At 43.5% G+C, this 16873-nt stretch overlaps 1 protein-coding gene across 1 annotated transcript in view; it reads left to right on the top strand.

Annotated features, from left to right (window-relative positions):
- The window catches only part of Dpp4 (dipeptidyl peptidase 4), an 82614-nt gene that overhangs the window by 36532 nt on the left and 29209 nt on the right, over positions 1 to 16873 (top strand). Inside the window, exons 9-14 of the mRNA XM_021152985.2 lie at positions 1982 to 2142; positions 3659 to 3771; positions 11409 to 11544; positions 13712 to 13756; positions 15682 to 15789; positions 16037 to 16104. Coding sequence (XP_021008644.1) covers positions 1982 to 2142; positions 3659 to 3771; positions 11409 to 11544; positions 13712 to 13756; positions 15682 to 15789; positions 16037 to 16104 — 631 coding nt within the window. The remainder of the gene's footprint in view (positions 1 to 1981; positions 2143 to 3658; positions 3772 to 11408; positions 11545 to 13711; positions 13757 to 15681; positions 15790 to 16036; positions 16105 to 16873) is intronic.

Raw genomic sequence — 16873 nt, 5'->3', positions numbered from 1 at the left:
TAAGATGCCAGGTGTGAGCTGTGTGATGTAAGATGCCAGGTGTGAGCTGTGTGATGCCAGATGCCAGGTGTGAGCTGTGTGATGTAAGATGCCAGGTGTGAGCTTTGTGATGTCAGATGCCAGGTGTGAGCTGTGTAATGTAAGATGCCAGGTATGAGCTGTGTGATGTAAGATGCCAAGCACACTCTCCAAACTGACAGGTTACTTCTTGATTCTACTAGTTATTTGCCATGTGACTTAAGGTAATTTCTTTACATTCTTTTTAGCCCTGTCCTGTTTGGTTCACCTGTAAAATGGGTTATAATGAAGACTGCCTGGAATAATTAATGTCAACCACTATCAATCCCTGGCATATGACACTAGTCTCATCAAATGTCAGAGACTCATAAAAATAATTGTTACATGATGTTACTGCTCTGCTTCTTATTTCTGCAACCACAATTGCTGTTATTGAAATCTGGTTTTGGAGAGCTGGAGAGATGACCCAGTGGCTCTTTGTGACTTTTGCAAAGAACTTGAATTCTATTCCCAGCATCCACACCATTGTTTGTAACTCTAGTCCTAGCAGGACCCAACACCTCTGGCCTTCTGGATCACCTTCACTCATGTTTACACATACTGACATACACACAGATACATAATTTAAAACAAAAGTAAGTGTATTTTCCACTCAGTTGCAGAGAGCCTTTAATGATCTGAAATCTGATTAGCATACATAATTTCCTAAGCTTAAGATCCTAGAGTCGATGCTTTGGTTCTTATGGAACGCCATCAAATGAAATGTAGACTGGGGCTTTCCACTGTCTACCTACATGCTTATCAGTTCTCGATCACTGTAAAAAGAAAAGTAGAAGAAAACATTTTAAAGGAGGGAAGATTTATTTTTGACTCATGGTGTCAGAGACTCGGTTCTGCCTCACTTGGCCACTTGGCCACACTGCTTTGTCTCTAGCATCAGGACATGCTGTACAAGAGCTTTTTATTTCACAGATATGAGGAAGCAAAAAGAAAGGTCCTGGGGTCCCAACATCCCTTTCATGGTCACAATCCCAGTGACCCAAGTTCCTTTCAAGAGGATCCAAATCATAAACTAATCACAACTTCCTAGTCTCGTCACAGGCTGGAGGCCAATATTTTAACTACATGCGTGGGAGTCCAGACTCACACCACTGCAATCTGCATCTTAAGTCCACTGTTGACAAGGCAGATCTGAGTATTTTAGAAGCCTGAGATCAAGTGTCCTGTGGACAGGTTCCCTGGTAATCTTAGTGAGAACTGCCTCTGTCAGAGCTTGAAAAGGAGCCCGTCAATATACTTGAAAGCCGTGCCTTTCTCCCCATTGGGTCTACCTTTCATTTTCTTTCTCTGTATACCAGAGGAGGGGGTTAAGGCAGGGAACTTTGAATTTCTAGGCTGGGCAAAAGAAATGTTTCTCTGTAGGGGTCTGTGGAATTCTCTCCATTCGAAATGCATCCTTCCCACACCTTATTTGTGCCAGAATACTAAACTTTGGGCACCATATTGGTTTGATAGTCTAGAGCTAGGCACCACCCACCAGTACCCCATGGACTCAGTGAAAACTCAGCCCAGGCAGGGAGAATACGCTGGCATGTTGACTGTTTGAAAATTAGAAAGGAAAACCAGCCTCCTGTGTGAAATTTACTTTTAGTATGTTTTGAGGCATAAATTTAGAGGATTATAAGATAAAGAAAAAATATAGAGCTTATATCCAATACTGCATACTGAAATATTCTAAAATGGTCCAATGGGTGACTTATTTTTACAATCTAGATATATCCTTGAAGATTTTATTTTTATTCGTTTGTATTACTTCGATTTTGGAACCCCGGCAAATGTGAAACGGTTCATTAGTTGAACTCTACTATAATTACTAAAGCTAATGAGAACAATATTTTGAATGCCAAAGCCAATTTATCAGATTTCTTGTAACAGAACAATTTATGTCTTTTTTTTTTTTCAGAGGAAGTCTTCGGTGCCTACTCTGCACTGTGGTGGTCTCCAAACAACACTTTTCTAGCTTATGCCCAGTTTAACGACACAGGAGTGCCGCTCATTGAATACTCCTTCTATTCTGATGAGTCACTGCAGTACCCCAAGACAGTGTGGATTCCATACCCAAAGGTCTGTGCTCCCACTCAGATTGTGGTTCTGCGATTCGATGGGGGGTGGGGGGAGAATGGTTGCATTTAATCCCTTCCTGCTAATGAAAATATTGTCAGTCTCTCTTCAACAGCTTTCTGTGATTTCTCTTGCTGAAGTCAACAGCATCTGGGCAATTTTAAAGTATTTTTATTATCCCAGGAAAGAGTGTGATTTAAGGTTTTGTAATTTCTCCAAAAACTCTAAGAAATGACAAGCAGAAAAAGATGGTGAAAATGATTTTGAAAGAGGTAGGGGCGGGGTAGGAAATGCTTGAATGAAGGCAAAGGGAGGCTGTAATTGAATCAGGAGCTCATCTCATTTGTAGAAGTTGGAATGAGCCCGAATTTGAAGTTGAAAAGCCTGGTTATATATCAGATTGTATTACTAATTAACAGGATACAGTGCATGACGAGTTTCAGTGGCTCTGTTACAGGTTTGGCACTGACGTGAGTTTTGCACGTCCTACATTTGAGACAGTCGTGCCGCATCCTGGGTTTCAAGATTGTTCCCTGCTATCCACACTGTGTGTATTAAAATCAAGGATCTTTGTCAAGCAGTATAAGCCAGGAGAGGGCTTTAGAAGGGAGCCAGGAATTCTTCAGCACCATAACAAAAACGGCCACAGCGGCGGCGTCGTCGCCGTCGTCGTCTACAGGAAAAGCTAACAACGTATTTCTGCCGTAAATGATTTGGAAAAAAAAGGAGTTTTTATTTTTACCAACTCACTTAATTTGCCTTATGAAGATCTGCCATTTTAGGAAGGGAGAGGAAGTTAAAAGGAAAAAAGATCCTAAATTAAATATGGAGATATGTTTTCAGAGAATGTTATTTTTTGATGAGTGAAACTGAGGGGGAAAAATCTCCATAAAACAATCTCTAAAAATCATATTATTTCTAACTAATCTGTCAATAGAAGATGCATGTGTACATTTTTAAAGGACTTAGAGACTTCTGCAGTAATATTGACTGTTGAGCCCCAGCATGGTTAGCCTGAACTTGACATGAAGGTGACACCTACTACATCAGCACAATTGGCTCTGGCCTCAGGCTTATTATCCTGGTGGACCAAGTCTTTGATACTATTCAAGTGAAGCCACCAAAATGTTTGTCCTATAGAATTTGAATATATTGGCAAATGATGGAGTTGCTTTTTTTTAAAAAAAAAAAAAGACATTTGTCCCCCCACCCCCACTCCCGGCACAAAGCACACAGATTCTGAGCAAGCAAACATGCATGATTTAAATATGAGTGTTTGGACCTTCATGTTTTATAAACACACACAGGCACACAGACACGCACACACAATTTTTTTTTTTACCTGAACACATAAAGGATTTTCTTTATGTTCATTTTATTTCTATTAAATTGTTTGATGGTATCCTATTGTTATGATTCTACAGCCATAATTCAGATAGTTTAATACAGCTTAAATTTATGTAATGATGAGGCTGTTTTTTTAATCATTATCAATTCTGTGGTTTTTTTCCCCCCCTAGGCAGGAGCTGTGAATCCAACTGTAAAGTTCTTTATTGTAAATATAGACTCTCTCAGCTCAGACACTAGTGCGGCTCCCATCCAAATCCCTGCTCCTGCATCTGTGGCAAGAGGGTAAGATGCTCTACCTGAGTGCTTGGGTGTAGATCGCTTTCCGCTACCTGGGTAGAGCATTTCAGACACAGGTGGCAACATCAATCATAGCATCATCTTGTATCGTTGATTCTTTCTTTTGTCTGGGGACTTTCCATTGGTGTGGTTCTTGTGATGGGTATGCACAGTGAACAGGGCAGCCAGGCATCACTGGAGGAAACAGACAATAACCAGATGAACAAACAAGTATCAGTCTAAAACACCAGGTGGCAATAAATATGAATAAAACCAAAGGACAAAGGTGCAGGTAGCTGGGCAGGGTGTTCCAGTGAGAACACACCAGGCTAGAGTAGAACCTCTCTGTGGGATACCTTATGGGGCTACTAGAGGCAGAGGAAATCCAGAGTTCTATAGAAGGTATGTTCTGGAATCTCAGAGGCATCACAGGGAGAAGCAGAATCCAGTGAGGGAGAAGAGCAGTAGTGCAGGTTGAGAACCATGCAGACTTCTCTGGGCATGGCAATATGCTGTCTACAGCATAATGTGTCTACCACAGTTGGTGGCCCTGCTATGACCTGTTAGTCTGACGCCTACACATTTTTATTGTGAAGCTCCTAAGTGCCTCTTGGGAAACAATTCCCAAATCTGGGACTTGCTTTAGGACCTCAACAGTGGTTTAAAAATGATTTTAAAAAAGGACTGAATACTCTCATTTTGGATGAGCTATAATTCTTCCCCAAAGGTCCAGAGACATTCAGAGAAACTGTGGGTCACATTTGGGAACCCCCAATAGTTGGTTAACTCTCAAGATGTAATTTGCTTACATCATCTCAGATGGTTGAAATCCTGCTTCACAAGCTCTGTAAGACCTGGGTAATTTTTCCTATAAAAACCAGAGCATGTGTAATTTTCTATGTAGCTCTTCATTTCACTCTATTATTTATGCTGGTTTGTTTTAAGTAGCAGCTATCATGTGCTGAGCATCTACTGAGTGCCAAAAACAGGCTTTAACACATGATCTCTCTCACTGTGTAAGTTATCTTAAGCAGCTCTTTTCCCAACGGCTATTATGACCTGTCTTCTGCACAGATAAGAGAATGAGGTCCAAAGTTTAAGGAAAAGACCTTAACCTTGGGAGGGCCTGCTCAGTTAGGCTCTTTGGATAGGAAGGGGGATTATGAGAATCTTTCTCTGAGACTACAGCTGGTGCCCTCAGGGAGCCAGAGATGGCATGAGAGCAACAGTAAAGCATACTGTTCTTCTCAGTCGACACCATCTTTGTGCACTACACTGATAATCTACTAGCTTGGTTAGAAATTATTGTACTAATACGTTTATTCAGGAAAGAAATCTTATCAGTAAGAAATTCCATGAGATTCTTTTCCCCCCAAGATATAAAACTATACCCAACGGTTCTAAAGCCTGTCGTTTCATCCCTGGAACCTCTTAAGTCAACAGTGATTTAAAAACCACAAAATTCAAGGTGTGCAAAACGGGGGTGACACTGGGCCCTCTCTAGCACTTCTCATCAGGGAAGAGATACCAAACTTTCATATAAACAGCTAGGAGAATGAAGTGACTGCATCAGGTTGGTCACATTCCAAGTTGGCAGGGGTGATGGGTTTTCTATGGCCAGGGGGATCAAAGAAAGCTTCCTACAGAATGTGTACTAATGGGTTGCCTGGCGCAGGGAACTGGAGGGGAAGCACTGAGGTGGAACCCAAGGGACATGGGAAAGGCTGCCCAGGGAAAGCCTGGATATATGCTCTAGGACCTCTCAACCTGTAGCCAACACTTGTCTGGAGAAGTGCAGCCCAGAAAACAATCCCAACTAGAACTAATGTAGACTTCAAAAGTGGTTACCAAACTTTTTGAAACATCCTGAAAGTCTTTATTTCGTTGCAATAATCCTGTGGCACTCTTCTGGAAAAAGAGATGGAAGATGGCTGTGAGTGTGGGGCAAGCTTCAATCTTGTCCCCACTCCTTCTCTGAGGTTCCTGAAAAAAAAGTAGAAGGGACCTAGGGAGGTCCCCAGAACTGTCAGAACTCCACTGCTCATGAGCTGGGGAATCACAGAGCAAAAGCAATTTGCTTAAATCACACAGCAAGTTAACATGGGAATTAGGAATAAGGAGGTCAGACACCTTTGCTTACTGAGTGAAACTAAGGCCATGGATGAGGAGAAGGATTATATTGACTTGAGGAAGGTGAAACAGCCCTGAGGCATCAGGAGGGGCCCAGAAAAGAGAGAAACAGTCTGAACATGGACAGCAGACTGAAATGGCCATGAAAGGGGAGGAAAAAAAAAGGAGAGAGCGAGTGAGGAAGAGAAGAAAGAGAGGAGGAAAGAGGAGAAGTGGGCCAAGAGAGGAGTTGTGGGCCAATAGGACAAGAGCTGAGAACCAAGAGATGGCTCTGCCTAGAAGCTGGAGAAAGGGAAGCTCAGTTCTTCACCCCTCAAGTCCCCTCCCCCCACCCCAGCTACATAAGCGTAGGACAGGGGGTGAGGTTGGAAGTGTTGGGAGGAGCTACAGGTACTGTGTGACCCTTGGCACTAGAACACAATGATTGACTAGTTACATTTACTGTTGAACACTTTTCCTGTGGCCTGGGATAGTTAGTGATCTGCCCTTGGTTTCTCACTCATTCCACACAACACCCTAGGGTATTGTCTCCATGGTCACCTCACAGATGATGAAAATGTGTCTTCCCTGCCAAGAAAGCACCATTCAAAGCACGGTGGGAAAGTGCTGAGCTCAGAAGAGTTAGCCAAGTCTTAAGGACTTCACGAATTAGTCACCTTACTTCTTTGCTCTTTCATACTTCCTTAAGCTAAAGGTTTGGTGAGGGCTGCCTTATTGGCTGGTGCTACTGGATGTTGAACATATTACCAACGAGATGTCTGTCTTAGGAAATGTCACAGGGAAGCATTCCGGGGAGAATCTAAGATACAGCTGTGATCTCTGTTAGTATTGGTGAGATTGTAGCTTTTCTACAATGAGACCCTAGGTCCACCTGGGGAAAGTATTCATTCGATTGATGAGACAACACTTTCATGCTTTTAGTAAAAGACCCCACCCCCAGGACCAATGCAGTCTTGACAAGGCATACTTACTGTCTCACTGCCTTGTGGGTCCCCTAGTGGCTCACTAGATCCTTGAGTCGACTACCAAGCAAGGTCAGCACCACTCTTCCTGGCTCTGTCCAGGTCTCCTCACCCATTTTGTTTGTCACTCTTTCTAAGGCTTCCAGCAAGTGAAGTCCTTTTAGTGGCTGAGTCTGCTCTGTGCCACTCATAGGAATTAGAATATGAACAGCATGAGCCTCTCTGCTACCCTCGAAGATTGAGGCTTGAGGCTGATTGGGCTATTTGAGCTGCTGGTATGCACTGACTCCAAATGGGAATCCGAGAGCTCAAAATGCTTGAGAGGAAAGAGTACACAACACAGATGTTGTGAGATTTCTAACTTTTCTTTAGAGTTGTGTTTCCAGGGCCAACTGAAGTAAGACAAGATCTGTTAGAGAGGGGTCAATTTTATAATAGTAACTGCTGCCCAGAAGGGTGACTGAGACACAGTGTCTGATACAGTAGAATAATTGAATAGATAAGAAGCCAGTTGACCAAATGGATGGGTTGGTAGATAAATGGATGTGTGGATAAGAAAGTTGGGCTTTCCATGTGTTCCTCAATGTGTATGGCACAGGAATGAATCCCCAAAGCCAGCTCCAAAGATATCTTTCAAAATCATCCTGTGTACCAAGTCCTCTTTTCTCTCTCTCTGACTAGCTATCTGCAAATTCTCCAGGCTAAAACTACAGGGCTGGAGAGAGGGTGTCTAGGGAGGTGACCCCCAACCAACCAATATCCAGTGAACAGCCTGAAGGCCCATCACCCTCAGCTAATGATTTACTCTGTCCTTCTTTTCCCGTACCTTAAGGGACACAGTAGATAAAGACTCCCTTTATCTGTTTGAATACCAGATGACCCTTGGTCTATACACTAGGCTCACCAAAGCCTGAGATTGCTGGGCAAGAGGTAAACTGGACTGGAGTTCCATCTGCCCAGCCAACATGCAGGTGATACCCATAAGAAAACAGACAGATTAAGCTTGTGTGCTATAGAATGCTATTTCCCTCAACCCTCCTGCATCCCTCCCCACCCATCCCTCTTCTCAGCAATCTGTCAGTGGACCCAGGAGGGTTGGCATCCCTATCAGAGCAATGGGTGGCATGGAGCCCACGGCCGGCACTGGAAGTACGCCTGCTTCCTCTGGTGACTCACTGAATTAATTAGTCCCAGGCTGCAGTGGCTCTGGGTAGCATTTTCCCCTCCATTATTCCTTCTAGTTAGCAAAGCATAAACACCATTAATGTACAGTTGAAACATTTCCACAAATTAGAGACAGCAATGTCACCAAAAAAGCCTTGTATGAAATGTTTCCTCTTTGCCAGGACAAGAAGTCACTTTGCAAGATTTGCCACAGCAGGATGTCCTAGGAGTGCAACCAGCTGACTTTGTTCATAAAATTTAGCCTATACATAACTCTCAAGGAATACATGGATTTCATTGAGACAGGAGTTGTACACTCTAGGAACCGTAAGAGTGGAATGAACTAGCAGGACTTCCCAGTGAGATAGGAAACTATTTGCACGAGACACAAATACAGACAGGAGAATCTGAAGCCATCTGCTTGATTTGAGACCTGGCTCCAGAGGTTTCTGATTGGTTGTTCCTGGGAAAGTCACTTAACATCTCTATACTTGTGTCTCCTCATCTGCTAGACAGAAACCACACTGGTACCTGCCTCACAGAGTGATTATGAGTCTTATGGGAAGTAGCCAGTTTCTTGCACAGTCATGTTCACATTGAGTAAAAACTGTTATAAGTCCAGAAATTCACTGCTTTGTCATGAAAACCAACCAGATTCTCCTGGTGACTGATGCATTTCCAAAACTTGGAAGTCTTTGTTGGGTTCCTCTGCCCAACCTAAGACAAGAGACCCAGGCTCAGAAGGAGGCTTGGTTGCAGGTGGGGGAATGCCTTAGTATTTCCTGCTCACTACAAGAGAGTAGTGAGCGTGTTATCCTACAAAAGGTAGTTGTAAATCCCTGTGGTGGCATGTTCTTTTGATTTACAGTGGGGACTTAAACCTTTGAGTCAAGAGTTGAGATAAGCCATCTGTCCCTTTGTGTCTTTTTCATGACTCTGAAGTGTCATCTTGGCATAATGTTCTCTCAGGGCTGTGATTAGAGGAAAGTGTGTTTATAAAAATGTTTTAAAACCTACTGTCTGCAGCCTTAGTGAAAGGCCTCCATTGAGCCCTCTCGGAGTCTGGAGTACATCCTGAGCCACTGACAGTGACTAAGGTATCAGACCCAGGTTCATTAACCTTTATCTAGAAATGGACAGGGAAGGTGGCCAGGTCATATAAGGTGATCAATGCTCGTGAGTTTCCTGGCTGCTCGCCCAGGAAATATTCCATTACTCACTGTTTTCAAATGGCAGAAGTGGCTTTATAGCACGGACAGCCACACTATAAGATAGAACACAGATTTCGTAGATAAAGCTACCTACCATAGGTGACATGGGGCATGGAAAAGTTCTCTTGCTCTCATCTGCCTCTCTGCAACCAGAACACTTTTAAAATGAGGAAGATGTTTCTGTGTCCCGACATGGGTCTCTAAGTAAAAAATCTTTTTTTCTCTAACAAATGTATTCACAAATCTCATCGGATTCTCCATAGGGTTTCCTTTTGAGTTTTGGAGACATGGTCTTTTTTTATGGCCTCGACTGGCTTTGAACTTCCAACAATCTGCCTGCTTTGGTCTCCAAAGAGTTTGTTGTGGTGATGGTGTTTGTTTACTGGATCAAAATGGGCAAGAATGAGTGGAGTAGAACCAGGGCTAACAGAAAAGCATCCACTATTCAAATCCATCCTGGCTTGCATTCGTCTTCATATCATTCACAGCTATACATGGTTTAACATTAGGAAAGGGACAAGTGCCATTAAAAAAAAAAGAAAAAGAAAGAAATCCATGACATTCCAATTGAATCTTTATATTGAAACACAGCTGCTCTTATTAATGTCAGCATTGTCTCTAGCTGCTTCCCTATGGGGGCAATGTGACAGACAACAGGTAGAGCACAAAAACTAAAAAAAAATTACTATCTGGTTCCTCAACTAAATGTTTCTTAATCTTTGGTGTAGAATATTAATTTTTGAAAAAAACTTTATTTTTCTGTGTCTTATTTTTTATTCTTCCCAGTTATTTGTAAAGATATATTATTCATCCTGGGTAAGAGGTTACCCTGGGAACCTCTCCTGCTGCTAACTTGACTCCCCTGTTTTGGGTGAGGGCAGAAGAGATGGGCTAGGTTAGGGGCCCTGGCTCCTTCCCAGGAGGTGGAGAAACACTCTCAGACACTGCACTCTGATTAGCTCCTGGATGATAGGGACACTAGTTTAGCAGCAGTAGCTTTGCAGGAAGCACACTGACCAGGGGCAGGGAGTATGTCAATTTACTAGAAAACTATAGCATCCTTCCACGTGTCCCTGACCTCACAGAATTACTCTCAGGCAGCAGAGTGGAGTTGGGAAAGTTTCACCCTTGACTCCCTGGTACCAGGGGTCAAGATAGGGACTTCACTGTCCTAAAAATATGGCTTCAATAAGGCGAGTTAAGCCACTTTAGGATGTGTCTGCTGCTTTTTGTGTTAGATATACTTTAACTTTCAGAAATTGAGTTGTATTTTAGGCTAAAGAGGAGAGAAAGTGTTCTGTGATTAAATGGTTCTCCTAATAATGTAAAATTCTACTTCCCATTAGTCTATCTTAGGGTTTTATTGTTGTGAAGAGATGCCATGACTGAGAGAGACACCCTGACCACAGCAACTCTTATAAAGAAAAACATTAAATTGGGCCTGGCTTACAGTTCAGACCGAGGTTTAGTCCATTATCACCATGTTGGCAAGCATGGCAGCACACACAGGGAACTGAGAGTTCTACATCTTGACCAGAAGGCAACAGGAGGAGTCTGGGTACCACTCTGGGCATAGCCTGAGCATAGGAGACCTCAAAGCCTACCCACACAGTGACACACTTCCACCAACACAGCTAAGAGGGCCACTCCCTCTGGGCCAAGCAATTCAAACACAAGAGTCTATGGGAGGCCGTATATATTCAAATCACAGCAGACTAGATTCTTTTTTATCAAGTAAAATGTTCATTTGCAACAAAGTCTGAAAAACCTCATATTTCTTGTGTGTGTGTGTGTGTGTGTGTGTGTGTGTGTGTGTGTGTACTAGCATGTGTGCAGGGAAATGTGTGTTCATGCTTATAGATAACTGAAGTTAGCATGGGGTATCTTTATGGATTATTCTTTATTCTTATTTATTGAGCAGGGTTTCTGACCTACCCCCGACCTTGCCAATTCAGGCTAGTTTAACTACAAGGTTGACCTAGGGTTCCCCTGTCTCTGCCTCTCACCTAAGTGCTGGGATTACAGGTGGCCGCCATAGCTGCCTGGTTTTTACTTGGACTGTGGGGGCCGGGGGTCAGAATTTTAATCTTTATACTTGCAAGGCGAGCACGTTTTCTACTGTGCCATCTCCCTGACCACACTATTTCTAAAACCCTTCCCCTCTTCTTATCTCCAGGGATCACTATTTATGTGATGTGGTGTGGGCTACAGAAGAAAGAATTTCACTGCAGTGGCTCAGGAGGATTCAGAACTATTCCGTGATGGCTATCTGTGACTATGATAAGACCTACCTAATGTGGAACTGTCCATCCGTAAGATTTCCCTGGGATGCTCTGCTGTTCCAACAGCATGTGACATGAGGGGTCTTTGTCATCCGAGTGAGTGGAGGTTGGGATCAGTAAATGTTTTAGTTTCTCTTGTCCCCGAGTCCATATCCAGCTCTGAAGCAGGAGGTCAGTCTTGGTGTCAGATACTTGATATCCAAGAGATCTTCCATTTCTCCTTTGCACACTAGTCATGGTGTGGTAGGTATGGATGTGATCATTTGGGAGGGTGGGGGAAGGAGTGGCTAGAAACCCTGAGGAAGGAAGTTGGTGTCCGAGTTCAAAACCAGGATGAGGTTATATGCAAAACGAAGGTTATTTTAACAGGTAAAATAAAAAGGATGGAAAATAGCTAGCTAAGCATGTGGGTAACAAATACCAGGAAGGTACAAATCTATTACTAGACTGTAACAGTTTCTAAGCAGAAACCCAACGTAGAATGTAAATGCAAAACCATCAGCCTGAGAAGGCGGCAATGCTGAGGGGAATCGAGTGTTGATCAAATTGTGAGGTGCTGAGGTTCCCAGACACGATACCATGATGTTCTCTGAGGCTGAGGATTTCAGCAAAACTGCCTTGAGAGCCAGCAGCCACAGGAGAGACTGGAGTCGAAGTCGAACAGATGCATGTCATGACCACTCTGTGCCTCCTTCTTCTCTCTGGTCATGAAGCCTGTATTACACACACCTACCTGCCAGCATCCTACATGGGCAGAGGGCAGAGAATTTGAGTGATGCTCCATATCTCGACACATCCACTTGTTTATGCAAGAAAATATCACATTATTTAAAATGTCCCCACCTCGTTGCTAAGCTATGGAATTGTTTTTTTGTTTTTGTTTTTGTTTTTTTAATTAAGTAAACAGCCTGCATCTCCCAAAAAACTGTTTTTGTTCTGGTAGGGAGTACAGTTGTAAAGATATTCTGTAACACTTCTATGCCTTGAACATTTACAACATGACAGGGATAGTGAAACCCGAGGCTCAGTGAGGTTCAAAAGTGCCTCTGTCACAGGACACACCTGAACTCTAAAGCACTTTGCTTTCTGCTGCTTGACTCATCATAATATCAGGATATTTTGCCATAAGAGGACTTAAGATAGATACAGAGGGTAATAACAGATACTCTGTTGGAGCCAGATGAACAAGACCAGGAAGTGGCTTGCAGGAAGACAGAGAGCCAGCCAGGATAAGACATCCTATGTGAGCAGATAAGAAAGTTCCCTGTAAGCCGAGGGATTGTGCGAGGACATCCATAGTGAACAGCTTAGAGCACAGAGGGACCGAATGTGCTTACCACCTAAGCTGGAAGTGAGTGAGGTATTGGATGGGGAATGAGGCCAGTGATTAAGATTTGGGCTCAGGGGCCATGCAGAGGTGTTTGAATTCATCTTGTAATGGATGGAAAGCCACGTCGGGATTCTAAAGTGATGAGTTTAACGGGAATCAGTTGTCTGTTGCAAATGTGATCAACTAGGGGCTGAGCAGGGAGGATAGTGGACCAGAGGAGTAAATGATAACATCCAATTAAGAGACCATGGCAGCATCCTGAAGAGGTGAATGATGGGAGTGTCTGTAGGAAAGGACAGAGGACTGAAGCAAGGGGCTAAGGGAGATTTCCATAAGAAGGGAGTGAGAAGAGAAGGAATCTAGACTGCTAGACTGCGTGGCTAAGAAAAGGTCTGAGAACAGGTGGCTGGGCTACAGGAAACTGAAGAACAGCACTGAGTTCTGTGCATATCAGATTTAAAAGGCCAGTTGGAGCTTCAGGCCAGCACCAAGGGACATAGATAAGTGATCAAGTGCAATCATGTGAGAAATACTAACATACACCGACGTAAAGGATGAGAGATTGTTTTCTTTTGTCATACGTGTAAGTTCATGTGTGGCATCTTGTACGGGGCTACGGAAATAGCTCAGTTGGTGGATTATGGGCTTGGCATGCCTGAAGGCCTTGGATCAGTTCCCAACACTACGTAAACCTGAGTGTGGGGGTGGACCCACATCACCCTAGTGCTTAAGAAGCTGACACAGGATCAGTTAAAGGCTTTGGTCATATTGTCAGTTTGAGATACTTTTCATCTTTAAAAGAAAGAGAAAGCATAAAAGGACTCCACCATCTTCTCTTTAAAACACTGCCCTGTCTTTTCTCCCCAGGAGCAGCAGCACGTTGAAATGAGTACCACGGGCTGGGTCGGAAGAGTAAGTGTCCTGAGTTACAGATTTCATAGACATCATGCCTGCTACTCAGAGCTGGTTAATGTGTGGCTGTCCTATACTAAGGCACTGTGCTGTCACTGATGGAAACGTGAGTCAGGCCGTGTCTCAGTGTTAGCTGTGCTTCCTACTGTATACCCAAGAAGGCGAAGAGACAAGTCCGACACCAAAGTCATGAGCAGAACTGACAAGCAAAGCGTGTTCTCCAGGCAACTGGAGCTTCCAGTGAGCTGAAAGGCTGCCAAGATGCAGAACATACTTGTTTGACCTGTTGTTTGAGTTCTCCCCTTTGGAAGCAGAAAAAGGGTTTCAGTCCAGCCTGGATGGCAGCCATCAGGAACAGTACCAATCCAATAATGTCCATTGCACACCTCTCTAGAGGAAAGCGCACGTTGGTAGGCACTCTGAAGATGCTCTTTATCTGGGAAAGAAAGGTGACCCTCAGAGACCCACTGCTCTGCTCACCACCACCTGACACATGTATATGCACAGCGCCCCAAACTCAAGTCTGAGACTGTGGAAGAAAGCATGGGGTCAGGGGGAGGGACTCTAGCCACCATGACACCTTATGGGGAAGATGAAAACTGAACGGCGGCACGTAGCTTTTTAAAAAGGGTAACCACTTCCCATCTCCCGGGTGAGAGAGGTGAGGCTTCAGTCCAGGAAGACGAAGACCCCTCTCTGCTGGGCTGGGAGCTACCACAACATTCCCATGTCCTTTTTTTCCAGGCACTGATTGGGCAGAGGAGAGAGGTTTGCCAACAAGAAAAGTGGTTTCCTCCATGGCAAGAGACACGCTACACTTCCTCACGACTCTCTGAAAAAAAATATGTTTTTTCCTCTCTGTATTTAACCAGACAGATGCCAGTTTTCACACATTTCTACTAGGCACAACTCCATCCAGGGGAAACAGGGAAATGTATTAAAAAGATAAGGCTGTGAACATGGGTCTAGAGAGGCGAATGTGCTTAAGCACTCTGTAATGAGAACACAAAGTGTACTGCACGCCTCAGCTTGCTTCATAAATGAATTCACTTTGAATCACTAAATAGAAGAGGCAAGCATTTCACTTCTCTCCCCCAGACGGGAAAGGATGAGAGAGGAAACACTCAGGGTGAAGCGAACCAACAATTTTAAAAGACCATCCTCTACCTGCTAGCAATGTAACCAGGAAATAGAAATTAAAATGCAACGTGGTCCTTCCAGGCTGGGAAGAGTCCCCTCTTCTATTTAAACACAATTTTCTGAGAGCTATCTTCTATTGAACTTTTAAAAAAAATTTTTTTTTGTTCTCCATTCCCATGTAATCATTTTTGTAAGGTGTTGATCGTCTTTAGCAAAATGAAAAGGCTTAGAAGAAAACTAACTGTGTAAGTGCTTCCATGGGAAATCTATGGCAGAGATTCCTGGTGGCATCTAGTCCAGGAGTGGTTAAAGACTAAGCCTGACTTTCAAAACGAATTGTGAAAAAAAAAAAAAAAAAAAAAACACGGGAACGAAAATTTCCACTTCCAACCTGAAACAGTTAGATAATTAGATGCCTTCTAGAAAGTGCACTTGCAATATCAAGGAAGTTCCTTCCAACAGAGAGAGTGTTTAGGTTGCATGCCCATATGGTTGGGAGTCTCCATTATCCTTGCAAGATACGATCCAGAACAATGGAAACATTTCTGTGTGTTCAATATCTGCCGTTGGCACCTTTGTGTGTGTCCTCCCATCTGACCTCAGCAGAGTAGCCCGTGAGTTTGTTCTCAGCTCCTCATCTTCTACTTAGGACAATGTTCGTTTTGAGGTCCTTTGTTTCACATGACATGCAAAGGATTCAGGGATTAGAGAGGACTTCCAGAAACTGGGGTTAATCCTGAGGTGAGACTGGCATGGTGACATTTCTTTGCTCTGTCATTGTCTAGTTTAGGCCTGCAGAACCCCACTTCACCTCTGATGGAAGCAGCTTCTATAAGATCATCAGCGACAAAGATGGCTACAAACATATCTGCCACTTCCCGAAAGATAAGAAAGTGAGTGTGCTTGTGCAGCAGACTTCAAGCTGACCTCCTTCCCTAACTGAAATAGAAATCATTTCATGACATTGAGCAGTGTGCATAAATAGACTAATTCAGATTCTTCAGTGGTCTATGGGATGCAGCATTGATGCCTCCAAAAGCACCTTCAAATTTATTTGACTTCCTGATATAAATGATTTAATCTTCTGCTTAACTTTGTTAGGGAAATCTAATATATCTCATATTTTAAAACCCCAACCAGGACTGTACATTTATTACAAAGGGAGCCTGGGAAGTCATTAGTATCGAAGCTCTGACCAGCGATTATCTGTGAGTATACTCTAATAGCCAGTAAGTAGGCTGTAAACCCGTGTGTTATACTAACAACCCTCTCACAGAAGCGCAGGAAAATCTCCCACAAAGAGTCGCTGATTTGGAATATGTTCAATCCTTCTTTTCTTTTTAACATACGGAAGCCTTAATGATTTTCACATACGCTCAGCAGATTTGACACCATGCCACTGAGTGGTTCTACCTCTTGGTTTTACCTGCTTTGCACTGGAGGGGCTGCAATCTCTCATGAATGATCTGGGCCGCTAGCTGCAGGGGCACTCTGCCTTCTGTTAACTTCAGACTGACATGGGCTCCAGGAAAGACTGAGAAAGGCAATTTTGTCTGCTGGTGGCTCGGCCTTGCTCTTTGGAATATGGCAAGGTCTGATTTAAGCGCCTACTAACAGCATACATGAGCTGTCAGCAAAAGGCATTTAACTTTCCATTAGGATCTTGGGCTCTTCCTGCATTGGCCTCATCACAGAGGAATTTTGCCATTGCCCAGAGTAATTTCTGAAGACTTTACAGAAGGAGCTCTGCCACGTTCTGGAATATACAACCCCTACAGCTATGCAGCTTATGTAATAACACAGAAAAGACAGAAATCAGGATTGGGGTGGGGGCGGGGGTTCTCAATTTCAAGCTAGCTGTCCAGGCGTGTCTTTCTTGTAAAAGCTCTGTTTTGCATGTTTTACTTACCATTCCAATTCAGGGAAAACTCCCGGGATTCATCCATTTCAGACTGTTTAAAGAAAGAGTCCTGGGTA

This window comes from Mus caroli, chromosome 2, assembly GCF_900094665.2.
Source record: "Mus caroli chromosome 2, CAROLI_EIJ_v1.1, whole genome shotgun sequence".
Taxonomy (NCBI): Eukaryota; Metazoa; Chordata; class Mammalia; order Rodentia; family Muridae; genus Mus; species Mus caroli.
The sequence above is the reverse complement of the archived record's forward strand: the minus strand, read 5'-3'. Positions and strand labels throughout refer to the sequence as shown.